The sequence below is a fragment of the Protopterus annectens genome, chromosome 7.part0, assembly GCF_019279795.1.
Source record: "Protopterus annectens isolate FY-2018-M chromosome 7.part0, PAN1.0, whole genome shotgun sequence".
NCBI lineage: Eukaryota > Metazoa > Chordata > Ceratodontiformes > Protopteridae > Protopterus > Protopterus annectens.
Genome location: NC_056739.1, coordinates 1,025,716,410 through 1,025,732,913, shown reverse-complemented (window position 1 = coordinate 1,025,732,913; position 16,504 = coordinate 1,025,716,410). Strand labels below are relative to the sequence as shown.

Below are 16,504 nucleotides of genomic sequence, written 5' to 3'. Positions count from 1 at the left end.
CAAAAGGCGTCTCACTTGGGGAGCAAAATGATTTTAGTTGCCCCTTACTGGCCTCGTCAGGTATGGTTCCCCTATCTTCGGAAATATGCACTGGACGGCCCATGATTCCTGGATCAGATCCCACACCTATTAATTCATCAGTCGGGACAACTCCATCAGTCCCTTCACACTTTGAAGTTAACAGCTTGGCTCCTCCTCTTCCGACTATAGTCAGGAATCATACTTTAGACCCGGAAGTCATACATATCTTATCCTCGGCCCACAAGTCTGCCACTAAGAAATTGTATACTAGCAAATGGAAGAGATTTGCTATTTGGGCTCAACTCCGGGGTCTGGATCCCATCACTGTTCCGGTGTCAGAAGTCCTGAAATTTCTAACTTCCCTATTCAATCAAGGTTCTTTAGTCTCTACCATCAAGGTCCAATTGGCAGCTATTTCCAATTTTCATGAATCTATAAACCCACCTTTAATGAGCAACAGATTGTGTAAAACCTTCATGAAAGGTGCTGCGCTTTTACGACCTCCGATTTCTCATCCTGCTCCTCTGTGGGATCTCGATGTGGTATTACGTGCCTTAACCTCCTCCCCCTTCGAACCGGCAGCAACCTGTGATTTGAAACTTCTTTCTTGGAAAACTGCCTTTCTGGTCGCGATTACTTCTGCCAGAAGGGTTTCAGAGCTTCAAGCTCTATCTGTCAAACCACCGTACCTGGTTTTTCACAAAGATAGAGTCTCCCTCAGGCCTAACCCATCTTTTGTCCCTAAAGTTTGTTCCAGTTTTTGCCTGCAACAGTCATTAGAACTTCCAGTTTTCTTCCCAAAGTACTCAAACAAAGTGGAATACATCTTCCACACATTGGATGTTCACAGGCAATTGCGTTTTTATTTAGACAGGACCCAGCAAACACGGAAAACAGATCAATTGTTTGTGTCCTTTTCGGATAATAAATTGGGCAAAGCCGTCACAAAGGTCACTATTGCCAAATGGATCAGGGACTGTATTAGTCAGGCTTATTCCTCTTCTAATAAAGAGCTTACAACCTCTGTCAAAACTCACTCTACAAGAGCTATGGCTGCTTCAGTAGCATTCCATTCTAAGCTTGCCATTAGTGACATTTGTGCTGCGGCTATGTGGTCTTCCCCGCACACCTTTATTTCCCACTACAAATTGGATGTGGCATCTCGGGGGCGAGCTTCATTTGGTTCCACAGTTCTCAGGAGTGTTTTCCAGTGAGCCACCCAGGAATCAGGTGCTAGGGACGCTGTCCCATCAGTACAGAATGTAGGCGAGATAGGATCACATAACATCTTTTAGTTATGTACTTACCATAACTTTAGATGTTTGGGATCCATCTCGCCTACATTCCTAATAACCCACCCTCCTTCCCCCTGCCTTGGAGATCAGAAGAGATCGGACGGTCCGAGTTCTATTGTTTCATCTTGAAACATCTGGCAATGTTATATAAACAGTTATGTGTGTATGCATGAGTGCGGACAAACAAGATCTGGGGAAGTAGCGGTGGTGCATCCTGGGATATAGAATAGCTCAGCCAATGAGAGACTTCGCTCTATAGCATAGCGTGCCGAGTCAGAGCCGAGGATCGGCTCCGAACGCATCAGTACAGAATGTAGGCGAGATGGATCCCAAAAATCTAAAGTTATGGTAAGTACATAACTAAAAGTTTATACGTACTACAGTGCGATCGCAAAGTGCCATTTTGGAGAAGTGTAAATTCGGAGTTATGGTCTAGACAAAATGTAGTTCGGAGAACTGTACTTTTGGTAGTGTGAATGGGAACCACTCATATTGTTAATGTGCACCTATCTCTATGAACCTTGCTGTTTGTACTGTGGATTTTTGCCTTTTTTCTGTGTTTCTAGTTGTTCTGGAGTTTTTATCTCCAGGCATGAGTTGAAAATGAGTCTGGCATCCCAGTTAATAAAACATACAGGCATAAATAAATATATAAATAAATGAGTAATATTACTACTTAATTAATCAAAGATAGCACCTTCAAACATGGAAGCAACCAAATTGTGATAATTCTTTAAAAAAATATGAACAATTCTTCCTTTCATGTTAATGTTGTTTCTCTTAAAATGATTAATATGTTCCTGAAACTGAAGCTAGAAACCTTTGTTTTTCATATGTAGTATACAGCAGGGACAAAATAAAACATATGCATCACATTTGCATTGCTGTCAAGGAGCTCATATCTGGAGTCCTTACAACTTATTCTATAAACGTAATAGCCTGTAATGGAAAAAACCCTCAAATTTTAGCCGTTTGTGATCCTTATTGTAATATAACTGATAATTTGTTTCTGGTGACTAATTAGTAAGGTTTTATTTTGTATCTATGTAAAGCTTGCTTTTCAGTATTATGAAATAATATCATGCATGAAGATCTAGGGCCAGATTCCAAAATTCTCGGTTCAAGTCTGTCCTGATTTTGAAAGACTTGCTGTCTAAGTAACTTAATTTAGTAAAAGGCCTATCTATAAACAAGTATGCAGAGGAGACTGTATTCGAGAACACCTGCTGTCTGTTTAGGTAGTCATGTGCACAGTGAGCAAGTCTTTTGGGATTGGGCCCCAAGTCTTCTCTTTGTAACCTGTATATAAATTAAGATGGTTGAGTTTTTTTTCTCCTGAACTTGTATTATTTACACATCCCATATGTTTTTGGCAAGTATTAGTATGACCTCCAGTTTGTCTGTGTGATCTTTGTAATACACACACACAAATTACTATTATATTAAATTATTAGTGTTATGAAAAGAGAATCACAATTTAAATATAGAATCATTGTAGAAGTAGTCGTCCTGAAAAGGCATTGTATTTTAAATAATTATTTTCTTTGTCTTGCCTTTACATTGCTGTGAAAAATACAAAGCACCACCGATCCATGTTTCTATATCCGTATAAACATTGCAACAACTATTTCATCTGCCACAATGTAAGGATAAAATGTCAATAAAAAGATAAAAACTGCTGAGTGAAGCACTCCGGAGTAACAGCAAGCAATACAAAAAGAGAAACAGGAGTGCACCAGTGGCTAAAAGAATCAAAAAACTGCAGCAAGTTTACCGTTATTGTTGAAAATAGAGTAAACGCTTTCACGTCCTACAACGCTTCATCAGACTTCGACAAAATTCATGCAAAATACAGCACCTTAAATACATCTTCCTTAATCAGTACTCATCAATTAAAAAAGACAATTAATGTCAATTAAAGTGAAAATTGCAGATTTCAATGTCAACGCTATAAAGACATGAAGAAGAACTATACTATAATTAAATAACATTTTACAGAAATCATTTTAAAATTTTTTTACATATGTATATATTAATTTAATAAAACTTCATGTGTATTCACGACAAATATAAATATATATAACAACATGTAAAATATGTTTAAAATTAATGTTTAAGTGGTCGGGCTGCTAGGAGTGGTTTCAATGTAACCTTGTCATTTAAACCATATTTATGAGCCTGCAGCCTGACAATCCACTTATTTTCCATTTCCTCCAATTTATTTTTAAAATTCCCTAATCTATAAGTCCTTGCTACTATCTCTAGTACATGAAATTTAAAAGAGTGGCTGAGGCCATAGTCAAAAGCATGTTGAGCTAGAGCATTAGTAGTGTTTTCCTTCTATATCGCATATATATGCTCCCTAATTCGCTCCCTTAATGTTCTGTTTGTTTTACCAGCATAAAATTTTAAGCATGCTTGGCACTGAGCTAAATAAACCACATCTATGGTTCTACAGTCAGCATATCCCTTAAAACTATAGACCCTTCCAGTATAAGGATGTCAAAAAGTATCACATGCTTCTATGTATTTGCGTTGGTTGCAGGTACGGCATGTGATTCCGTTTACTAACAGGAATAAGTACATTAAACAAATTATTCATAACAATTGGAAGTTTTTAACAAGTAACAATAAACTCAGACAGATAGTAAGTGACAAGTCTAGTGTAGCCTATAAAAATATGAAATCCCTAAGTAGGCTGCTATGCTATGAAGAAAACAAGAATCAACATGTTTTATCGCAGAGGATAGGCACTTTCCCATGCCGTACCTGCAACCAATGCAAATACATAGAAGCATGTGATACTTTTCGACATCCTTATACTGGAAGGGTCTATAGTTTTAAGGGATATGCTGACTGTAGAACCATAGATGTGGTTTATTTAGCTCAGTGCCAAGCATGCTTAAAATTTTATGTTGGTAAAACAAACAGAACATTAAGGGAGCGAATTAGGGAGCATATATATGCGATACAGAAGGAAAACACTACTAATGCTCCAGCTCAACATGCTTTTGACTATGGCCTCAGCCACTCTTTTAAATTTCATGTACTAGAGATAGTAGCAAGGACTTATGGATTAGGGAATTTTAAAAATAAATTGGAGGAAATGGAAAATAAGCGGATTGTCAGGCTGCAGGCTCATAAATATGGTTTAAATGACAAGGTTACATTGAAACCACTCCTAGCAGCACGACCACTTAAACATTAATCTTAAACATATTTTACATGTTGTTATATATATTTATATTTGTCATGAATACACATGAAGTTTTATTAAATTAATATATACATATGTAAAAAGTTTTTAAAATGATTTCTGTAAAATGTTATTTAATTATAGTATAGTTCTTCTTCATGTCTTTATAGCGTTGACATTGAAATCTGCAATTTGCACTTTAATTGACATTAATTGTCTTTTTTAATTGATGAGTACTGATTAAGGAAGATGTATTTAAGGTGCTGTATTTTGCATGAATTTTGTCGAAGTCTGATGAAGCGTCGTAGGACGTGAAAGCGCTTACTCTATTTTCAACAATAAACGGTAAACTTGCTGCAGTTTTTTGATTCTTTTAGCCACTGGTGCACTCCTGTTTCTCTTTTTGTAAGGATAAAATGTGTTTGCCTTGGCAAAATGAGGTGTGACTAATTTATATATACTAAACTTCTGTTTAAACTATACTTTTGTTATTTGGTGTCTCTATTCTTTAATAATAAAAATTTCTTCTACACTGCTGAATGCTTTGCAGTCACCAGCAAACCTTTTTGTCCAAACCATACTTTATTAAGTAAGTTCAAATAAAAAGCTGATTAAGACAGGGCCCAGCACAGGTCCCTGTGATACACTACATTGTACCACAGGCTCTCCAGAGAGTTCATCACGCACTTTCACAGGAAAAATCTGTGATTTAAAAATTCATTAATCCCAGCAGAAGATTTGTGTGTGTTAGTAGTAAGAGGTTTCAGCACCAATAATGAGGAAAAGATAATGAATGTGTTCATATTAAATTCAGTAAGAAATTTCAGTAACCCATCATGGGGAACACCAACACATTATGTTAGTATTAAGTTCAGGAAGGGACTGCTATAGTCCATCACAGGGAACAGAGTCAAAGAACATGGATAGGTACAGCCTTAGCACATCTGCTGGTAATCTAACAAGCTCTTGATCAGGTTGGAAAAAGTAAACTGAAAAAAAAAAAGATTAACACACTTAAAAGCCGAATGGAAACCATAGAATGGCCTTAAACTTTAAAAAGTTGGGTGTCTTCTTTTCAAACAGCAACCCAAGGAACTTCATCAGGACTGTTAAACTGGTAAGTTAAAGTACATTGCAGTCTTGTTCAGCTAAAACATCACATGGTCCATCAACATCACATGGCATGTTAAACAGCTGGTAATTAGTTCATATAACATTTAATATTAATGCTTTCATCTAGCCCAAGAGTCTTATTAACTATGATAGCGTTATTCAAGTTTGAGGTGTGTGTATTATTATTTGCACATCACTCTTTTGTGACATGCGGGGAATCACATAGAAACTAGTCTCTTTAATAGATTTTATCAATAGAATGTTATTTTTTTTTTGATGGGGGCAAGACTTGAAGGGCATTTTAAGGACCACCCATCCTATACTGAGGAGTAGGAGTGATGGCTACTACTAGCCACATGACAGTTCTATGAGAAATTCTGTTAGAAATCACATTTGCTAGAGCTGTGTTAGTCTTTACGTATGCATTTGTTGCAAGAGGCATTTTTCCCATTTTTATAGTGGCTACATTGTATAAGTGAAATTCACAGTAAGATTATATGTAACGGACATTTTTAGATGGATGGAATCTGAGCACACTTGCTAGTCTATGTACAGCTACTTTTGTAGCAGCTGTAAAGGTATGCACTTTTACATTTAACATGCTATGAGGCAATTCAACCTACAAAGACCATAGGATACATCGAACTTCATTAATTACAGCATATTTATTTATTCACCTAATTGCTGTTGCATTTGTGGTTTGCATTTGTTATTGAAAATTGTTATTTTTTTTCATATATAGGATGATTGTCTTCTCAAAGTATGGTATCTTACTACTGGATGGAAATCTGCCATGTTGGTACCCGAGGTTGTTGATAAAAAAGCAACAGCCATGTCTGCTAATTTTTCTTTTGTATATTTGGCACATCCTCGGGCTGTGACAGGTTTTTCATGGCGCAAAACAAGTACATATATGCCAAGGTAAGAAAATATTTTTCATTATATTGAGCTAAAATAGATTTATATGTTGTACACATTTTACTTTTCCTCTTCCCATGGAAGAAAAGTATAACTAACCAAGAATCCAACACTGAACCTGTTCAAATACAGTCAAGCAAATAATTAAACACATTTTCTATGTCACTTTTATTATATATTAATTTGTAGGCAAGCAGTTGTGCCCTTCCTTCCAGTAACTTGATTTCTATAACTGTACTGAACAATATAACAAAAGTTATAATGTAAATAAAGTTTGTACATCAGTAAATCAGCTGTGAAGTTTGAAGGTGACTCACCCACATATAAAAAGTGGCTACATTTATGAAATGTCTGTCATGCACTACACCTAACATTCTGGACCAGTTCTGTCTGCAGCCCGTATGATTCTAACTTTGACCTCCTCATTCAGTCTTCCCTTCTACTCAACCACCCCTCCTGAATACTTGAAACTGTCAACTTGTTCCACTGTTTTTCCATCTCAGTTCTCACCTTCTTCTGATTTCCCCCATTTGCTGCCAGCCATTTCAACTGACTTATCTGTACCCAGTTCTGTCCAGGTGCCTTCAGTTTTGCCTTCCATTCCCCTATCATACCTCTCAACTTCTTACAGCAAAAAATGTGGACAAAGCCATTAATAAAAGTGGGACAAAGACCCAAAAATAGGGACATTTTTTTATATTGCACTTTCAAACTTAGAAAGGTGATAGAATAACAGGTTTTGCTTTAGCATGAATTTTATGAAGGGTATGAAATCTGAGACTCAAATGCCTGTCATTATTTTCTAAATTCAGTCTTTAATGATTTGCCACTACTTTGCCAGAAAACCACAATTTTATGAAAAACGGACCAAAAATGTGAGGCAAAAATCTGGACATTTTGCTCAAATCTGTACAGTTGAGAGATATGTCTCCTAAGTTCTTTCTCAGAGCTTGTCTGTAATGCTACATTGTATGCATACAGCAACTTTGTTGATCTCTCGTCTGTGACTTATGTAGTCAGACCGGTATGAACAGCAGTGGGCTTTGAGATTAACCCTGATGCACTCCCATTCTCACTGGGAGCCTCTCTGTGGGACCGAATACTGTTTGTACTTGAGCCATTAGGTCCTTGTTCATAGCTTGCACTAATTTTAACAGTGTTTCTGGAACTTTTTGCCACCACATGACTGGCAAAATCAGCTTTCTCGGGACCTTCTCATATGCTTTCTCCAAGTCTAGGAATGCCAAGTTGGACTCTTTCCTCCTTTATAACTTTTTCTTACATCTGTCTCACTACAAACATTGGATCGGTTGTGCTACATCCTGATTTGAATCCAAACTGCTCATCTCCCATACTCATTGTATTAATTTATCATTCACACTATTCAGAAATTTCATGCAGTGTGACAGGAGTTTGATACCTCTGTACTGCAAACAGTTGTAAATGTCCCCCTTTGTTCTTGAACATCTAAACTAGTATGCTTATTCTCCAGTCATCTGGGAAATGCCTTTCTTTCCGTGTTGCTATGAGTATTCACAGGATCCATTTCTCCTTTATCTCATCCAACATCTAGATCATATCTGTTGGGACCTCATCGGAGTCTGCTGCTTTCCCTGACTTGATTTTCCTTAGTGCTGTTCTTCCTTTTTCTATGGTGGGTTCCTCCATTCCTCTCATTGTAGGATGTGTCTGGGGCAGGACAGCTACGGTGGGGTTTCTTCATTTGGAAGCTGCTGGAAGTACTCCTTCCATCTTCCCTTGATGTCCTGTGGAGTGGTGAGTAGGTTGTTGCTTGCATCCTGTATGATGGTGTGTTTGACTGTCTTCTTGATCTTTCTGTGTTTACTTTGCAACCTGATATAGTTTTGTTGTTCCATCTACTGAGTCACTTTCCAGAAGCTGGTAGAGCACCTTTGATGCCTTATTCTTTGCTATTGCACCTCCTCTCTTAGCCTCTTTGTTAGTCAATCTGTATTTCTTTCTTAACCTGGTCCATTTTTTCTATCTCTCACTTTTTCTTGTACTCCTTCTTTTTTTTTGGTGACTGCCTGGACTTCTGCATTCCGGCACCATCATTCCTTATGTACCTTATTTCCATACTTGGCTTGGCCACATATTGTTCTATAGCCCTCACACATGTTTTGAGATGCTGCCATTCTTCTTCTTCAGCTCCGTCTAGTTCTTCTTCTGCTTGGGGTGCTAGAGACCCGAGTAATGCCTTGAACTGTTGTGCTGTCTCTCCAGTCAACTTTCCAGTCTTCAGCCTGGTCTGTGTTGATGTTAGAACCCTATCTATTCACCGCTTGCAGCTGATTGGTTTATGTTGTAGGCTGACTGTTTCACTGGGGATAACTTTGGAATCACTGTTTCTACCCCATTACCCTTTCCTTACTAGGAAGACGTCTACTGGAGTTGCATGTTGGCCAGTTTCATGTATGATCTTCTGTTTGTCTCTCTTGTTGAACCATGTTTTGGCTACTGCCTAGCCATTTGCTAGACAGAAGTCTAGAATGGCCTTTCCTTCTTTATTCCTGTTGTCCTATCCATGTAGACCCAGGCAGTACTCGGATCCTGATGTTCATCGTGTTTCACTGTTGCAGTCATTACTCTCTGGTTATCCTGCTGGCAGGCTACCCGTAGTCGGCCTGAATTCCAAAGTCTAGGTCCGGCGTCGGTTGCTGTCACCTCTTCCCTGATGTCAGTGCGCCAGGGGTATAAAAGATGCAGCCGACGCCATTTTCTTCCGTCTTTCTTGCCGCGCAGTGCCCGAAGCAAAAGCAGTTCGCAAGTGCCGGTCGGCCGAATCATGAGATTTTCAAAGCTGAATTTCAGAACCAAAGTCTTCATTAAAGCTAAGTAACCTGTTGGGGAAACTTTTTTCTTGCTCCAGACAGATGTCAGAAAAAGTTAACAATTGTATTTCTTGTGGGAAGCAAGAAATACATCATAAGGATTTTCACTCTTACTGTATTCCTTGCCTAGGCCCTGATCACAACGTTGCTAGCTGCCGGTTTTGCGCTAGATTTTCTGTTACTTCCACAGCACAGACCCCTTGCTATTCCACCTGTTCTAGACATTGTAGATGATGTATTTTCAGAGTCTGGCCTGTCCCCTGACTCTTTACCCCTTGCACCTGCTAAGCCAGACAGATACTACAGGGTCCCATATTCTCATAAATTCCTATATAAAAACCCCGCTGCTGACCCAGAAACTATATCTCAGGGTCCCAAGGGGGTTAAAGCTGCTACTGTGAAAAACCCTGTCCCTTCTGATAGGGTTTCTAGGGCTCTAGATAGATGGGGGAAAAAGTATACACTTCTGCCACCCTGGCTGTAAGAGCTTTAAATTGTCAATTTCATATGCTTAAATATCAGCAATATTTACTGTCACTACTTAAACAGAAAATGCTGACAAATACTGAATGTTCTGAGAACAAGGAATTGCAGGATTTATTGCATGCAACTGAGCAAGTCGGAAAGCATACATTGCAATGTGGTTATGATTCACTGGAGGCCTCTTGCAGGGCCGCTGTTACAGGTTCTGTTATTAGAAGGCATGCTTGGTTAAAGGAACAAAATCTGCCTGATCATGTTAAAGCAAAATTATTAGATGCACCATTACAGCATGATTCTTTGTTTGGTACTAAAGCAAAAGAGGTGTTGAGGATAAAGCAAAAATCCATGCAATCAGTCAGGGATTTCTTACAGGTACAGCCACCCAGGTTTAGCAGGAACTGGCCTTCTAAAAATTGGACCTTTGCAGTCTCAGACAGACCACAAAGAGGCAGATACAGGTGTCCTAGAGGCAGATCGCACCCCCAAGGCTCATACAGGCCTAAACAATGGGGTGCTCCTACCTCCAAAAGTGGAGAAGACAAATCACAACCTTACAGGAAACAGTCCCAATGACTTTCCTGTTCCAGTTCCAAGCAGTTTCCTTTTGACAGCCCCCTTAGGGGGAAAACTAGAACTTTTTTCATCAAATTGGCAAAGGGTTACCCAAGACAAATGGGTTCTGAATATAGTGTCCCAAGGCTATAGGTTCCATTTCCACACCCTACCAGGGTCAAAGGGCATGCCAAACCTGCCACACAATCAATGGGCAGAGGCACAAAAACAAATTACAGCCCTCATGGACATGAGGGCCATTCAACAAGTACCACAACAAGAGCAGGGGCAAGGATTTTACTCCAGACTTTTTCTAGTGCCCAGGAAGGACAAAACCTGGAGACCAATTCTGGACCTATCTATACTAAATACATTTCTGGAAGTTCCAAAATTCAAGATGTTGACTTTTCAGCAGCTACTGCCCATGCAGGGCAAGAGGGCTTGGCTAGTAACTTTGGACCTAAAAGAGGCATACGGTCCTGCATGTCCCAATCAGACAATCTTGCAGAAGATACCTCAGATTCATGGCTGGCTCAATGCATTACCAATTCTCTGCACTGCCCTTTGGCTTATCTTCTGTGCCCAGGGTCTTTACAATATGCCTGGCACCAGTAATTGCGTTATACAGACAAAAAGGAATTCAAATTTATCCCTACTTGGACGACTGCCTAATTCAAGCAGAGAACAAAGACACTCTTCTAAAGCATCTGGAATATGTAAAAAGATTACTAATTGGCTTAGGGTACACAGTAAACAAAAAGAAATCAAAACTAGTGCCCTCTCAAGAGATGATATTCCTGGGTGCAAGCTTAAATACAACTGCCCAGATGGCTTATCTCACGCCAGACAAGCAAAAACAACTGACTACTTACTTCAAGAAATTGGCAACAAAGTCCAACTTATCTGCAAGGAAAATCCTGCAGGCCTTGGGTTTCATGGCATCCTGCATTCTACTAATTCCATATGTCAGACTGCATATGAGGAAACTACAATGGTATCTGAAAAGTGTTTGGACTCAGCATTGTCACAGCCTGGAGACAGTAATTGCACTCATTCCCTGCCTGCAACAGGAGTTTCGATGGTGGGCAGAAGCCTGTCACCACAACAAGGGTCTGCCATTCAGATTACCCACAGCCATACAGACACTGACAACGGATGCATCAGATTATGCCTGGGGGGCACATATGGCAGGAAAATGTATTCAGGGCACATGGCCTGCAAACCAGATGCATCTTCACTTCAATCAAAAAGAGATGCTAGCTGTTCAAAATGCCCTGACAGCTTTCTAGGACCTGCTTCATCCAGGACAATTACTAATAAAGACAGACAACACTACGGTCATGTGGTACATAAACAAGCAGGGAGGTACTCATTCCTACCCTCTCTGCAGACCAGCAATGACCTTATGGGACACAGCATTGGCCTTTCATATACACCTGCAAGCTCAATTCCTGCCAGGAAAAACAAATACTCTGGCAGACGAACTAAGCAGAAACCTCATGGATCCCCACAAATGGAAACTGTATCCACAAGTCTTCAGGATGATAACAAGGAAATGGGGATGCCCAAACATAGATCTATTTGCCTCCCCGCACAACTGTCAATTGCAGAGATTTTGCACAAGGACTTACCACACGCAAGCATGGAAAGTGGACGCTCTATCTTTCAGCTGGAAAAATCTAACAGTATATGCTTTTCCCTCACTACCTCTCCTTCTCAGAGTACTCCTAAAGGTCAGACAAGAGAAGCCAAAAATGATTCTGATTGCACCAAACTGGCCACGCCAGCACTGGTACCCAATCCTGAAGAGCTTGTCTCAAGGTCCAGCATGGATATTGCCTCAAACTTCTCACTTGCTGACCCAGCAAAACAATCAGATCCTGCACAGTCAACTCAGGACCTTAAATCTGGCAGCATGGCGGATAATGTAGCCATAATGAACACTCCCCTTTCAAAAGCAGTTATGGAGGCCCAGTACCAGAAAGTCTTATGCAGAAAAATGGAAGAGATTCTGTGCCTGGAACCAGAAACAAGACATTGACACGTCTGTACCAAACATTCCTCAAATTTTACAATATCTGACTGAGATGCTGAACAAAGGACTTTCTTTCTCATCAATTAAGATTCATGCCTCTGCCATTTCTGCAGATTACAATACGGAACCACCTATCTTTTCTCACCCTTTAATAAGGTAGTACCTCAGAGGAGCCAAAAACATTAGGCCTCCAAGCAGAGCACCAATCCCGGCCTGGGACCTCAATTTTGTTTTGGAAAAACTCACACTGCCTCCTTTTAAGCCAGCATCAACAGCGGATATTAAATTCTTATCCTGGAAAACAGCTCTGCACCTAGCCATTACCTCTGCAAGACGAGTCTCGGAGTTACAAGCACTCATGGCTGCGGAACCTTTCATCATTTTTCATCCAGACAGGGTTTCTCTGAGGACAAACCCTACATTCATGCCTAAGGTGGTGTCCAGTGTGGCCCTCGATCAAACCATTCACTTGCCTACCTTTTATTCAAATCCACAGAACAAGGGGGAGAAAATTCTGCATTCCTTGGATATACACAGGCAGTTACACTTCTACTTGGACAGAACTAAAGCTTTCAGAAAGACTGAGCAACTTCTCGTGTCATATGCTGCAGGATCACAAGGAAAGGCTATCTCAAAACAGACTGTTTCTAAATGGATAGGCCACTGCATCAGTTTCTGCTATTCTCAACATGGCAAATCAGTGCCTAAGGGCATTAGGCCTCATTCCACCAGAGCAGCAGCCACTTCAGCAGCCTTTCTCAGGGGAGTACCAACCAAAGAAATCTGAGAGCCTGCAACTTGGAGCTCAGTGCACACCTTTACAAAGCACTACCCCTTGCCTCTCTACTCTACGTTCAGGGCAGGCTTCGCCACTGCAGTTCTGTAGGGTCTCATAGCCTCTCCTAATCCTATTTATCCCAGCCACCCTTCCTCAGCTTTGGGATTCAACCCAAGAGTAATGACTGCAACAGTGAAACACGATGAACATAGTACAGTTGTGTACCTACCATAAATGTAGATGTTCGAGTGTATTCACTGTTGCAGTCCAGGTTACCCACCCACCATCCCTCTTCTCTTTGCTGGGCCTTATCTGCACTTCTCTATCCTATACAACCTTTTTGGTGTATTTGCTTGTAGATGAAGGAAATGTTATTTTTGTGTGTGTTTTTCTTTTTGATATATATATTTTTCAGCCTACCTATTTGGGGATCCTGACATCTAGGGCAAGAAAAACTGAAGAAAATTGCTTCGGCTGCATCTTTTATACCCCTGGCACACTGAAGTCAGGGAAGAGGTGACAGCAACTGACGCCGGACCTAGACTTTGGAACTCAGTCCGACTACAGTTAGCCTGCCAGCAGGATAACCCGAGAGTAATGACTGCAACAGTGAATACACTCGAACATCTACATTTATGGTAGGTACACAACTGTACTTTCTATCTGTCCCGATATGTGCATTCAGGCCACCCATTATCAACCACAATTCATGTTGTCCTGCCTGATTGAGTAGGTCCTGCAACTGCTGCTGAATGCACTCTTTTCTTCACTGTCACATCCCTGCTGTGAAGCATAGGCTGAGATTATGAGTACAGCCTTATCATTAGGCTGGAGTCTGATTGCCAAGAGTCTGTCATTAATTCTGATGACATCTCTCACTGCCTTCTGAAGCCTTTCCCTTACCACAATTCCCATGCCATTTTTAGTCTGTCCTCCTCTTTAGTAGACTGTGAACCCTAAGATAAGTGTCTTTGCTGCACTGCCCCTCCATCTTGTCTCATGGATACATAGGATGTCTAGCTTTCTCCTTGCCATCATGTCCTCCACTTCCAAGCTGCATCCTGTCAGTGAACCTTCACTGAGTGTAACAGTTCTTTACATTCAGTTTTTGCTCAACAGAGTTATCCCAGATAACCCTAGATGTGCAGCTGGACAATGACTGGCCAGTAGCTTATTGGTCCAGGGCTGCTGTTCTTTATGGTGGGCACACACTGACCAATAGGGGCACATACACCTCTCCCACTGTTAGCATGGGTCCTTATCACCGGCAAATACCTATGCCCATTTGGGAGCATTGGGTAACACAACCAAATCACCTGTAGCCATATCTCTACACTGGCTGGCATAATAGTTAAGGTCTTCACTTCCCATGTACAAGGTACAACGTTCAATCCTGATCTTCAGCCAATGCCTGTTTGGAGCTTGCATGTTCTCCCTGTGTCTCTGTGGGGTTCCTCCTACCTCCAGAAAATGTGTTTAGTGTTTCCATCTCAAAATCAGCCTAGATGAAATGATTCCTTTGGACCCAAATCCAGTTGGGGGTACTCCTGGCTTCTACCACTGTCTGATCTGGAAGAAATACTTCTTCCCCTCACTTATTCATGGCTCCTTCTCAGATCTGACCTCTCAGATTGGAGTACCTGGATCCAACTCTTGCGCAAGGCAGGTGTGCATCAGTGCCAAGGCTCCATACTTCAACTCCACTGAGTTCTCTGATGTAGTTGATTCCAACACTGTCAGAGCCATCAGAGTCTTGGAGCCAGACCGTTAGCATTGACTGACAGGGTTGGGTCAGATCCAAGGTCTTCAGATCCTTTTTCTCCCTCTAAGAACATCAGCACTTGATAGTTTGACTCCAGTGACAGCCTTGGATCCCAGCCTAACAGCTCCTAGGTTTGAGCCACCTTTGAGAGTTGTTCGGCCCTGACAGCTAGACTCCCCAAATCCTTGTCAATCTCCGCGTTTGAGGTTTTTGAGAGAGCACTTTCTCAACCAAGAGAGAGGTCTACTCATTTGGAACTGGATCCAAACCTTCCCCATAGGATTTCCCAGAGTCTGCAGCAGGCAGTCCTTGTCCTGTCAGGACAGCCAGTTTCCAGGAGCCATGAGTCTGCCATCCCAAGAGAGACTATATCAATTTCTGTGTCCTGTCCTGAACAATCGAGAGAGGAGGTTCACAGGAAACACAAGTGTAAGAGGAGACAGTTGGATTCCCTTGAGGAATCCCAGACCATTGACACTACTGTTTGAGGGAGAAGGTTTTCCCAGATCTCCACTTGAGGGTATCTTGTTTGGAGAGGGGGTTAGTCTTCTCAGGTGCCTTCTCTGGAGGAATTAATTTTTTCTGAGGCTTTCAATTCTGGCCCATCTAATTCTTCGGTGGTTCCTCCAGCTGATGAGATGGTAGACCCAATCTCTTCCCAGGCATGGAAGGAACCATACAAAGCTGAGCCTAGTCTTAAAAAGCCTGACACATTTTGGTTGCTCCTAAATACTGTTCCCATTGGAGTAAGGGTCCCACGGTGGATTCTGTGCTTGTGGCAGCAGTCACCAAGATGGAGCTTGCAGAAGAGATCCTCTGTCCATTCACCAAATAGGGGGATCATCATTGGACAGATTTAGGAAGCGTGTCTACACTTCATCTACTTTTTTTGTGAGAGTGCTTAATTACTTGGCACGTGTCACTTGTTTCAGAGGTGTTTGACAAAGGAAATCATCAATGTTTTTTCCCAGGGAGCTTGTCTGCAGATCAAAGGAAATCCATTGATTCACAGATGTTCTTCGTGTTTTACTGTTGCAGTCATTACATTTGGGTTATCTGCTTGCAGGTAGCCCTCAGTTGGCCTGATTAACAGTCTTGGGTCCTGCGTCAGTTGCTGTCCCTTCTTCCATGGCGTCAAGTTGTCAGGGGTATAAAACATGCAGCCGATGCCATTACATCAGTCTTTCTTGCTGCGCGGTGCCCAAAGCAGAAGCAGTTCGCAAGTGCCGGTCGGCTGACTCCTGAAATATTAGTTTTCGAGTTTCAGAACCGAAGTCTTCAACTAAAGCTAAGTACCCTGTTGGGGAAACTTTTTCTTGCTCCTTACCGATATCAGTAAAAGTTAATAATTGCATTACTTATGGGAAGCAAATACCTCATAAAGTCATTCGTACTGTATTTCTTGCCTAGGCCCTGACCATGACATAGCTTGCTGTCGGTTTTGTGCTTTATTTAATCAACGCACTATCCATCATCAGTATATTTTCGCTTTTAAATAT

General features: G+C 41.0%; 1 protein-coding gene across 1 annotated transcript in view; it reads left to right on the top strand.

The window, feature by feature from the left end:
• Positions 1-16,504, top strand: part of DMXL2 (Dmx like 2) — a 1,902,820-nt gene that overhangs the window by 347,354 nt on the left and 1,538,962 nt on the right. The window contains exon 12 of the mRNA XM_044076363.1: positions 6,368-6,546. Within this exon, the coding sequence (XP_043932298.1) occupies positions 6,368-6,546 (179 nt within the window). The remainder of the gene's footprint in view (positions 1-6,367; positions 6,547-16,504) is intronic.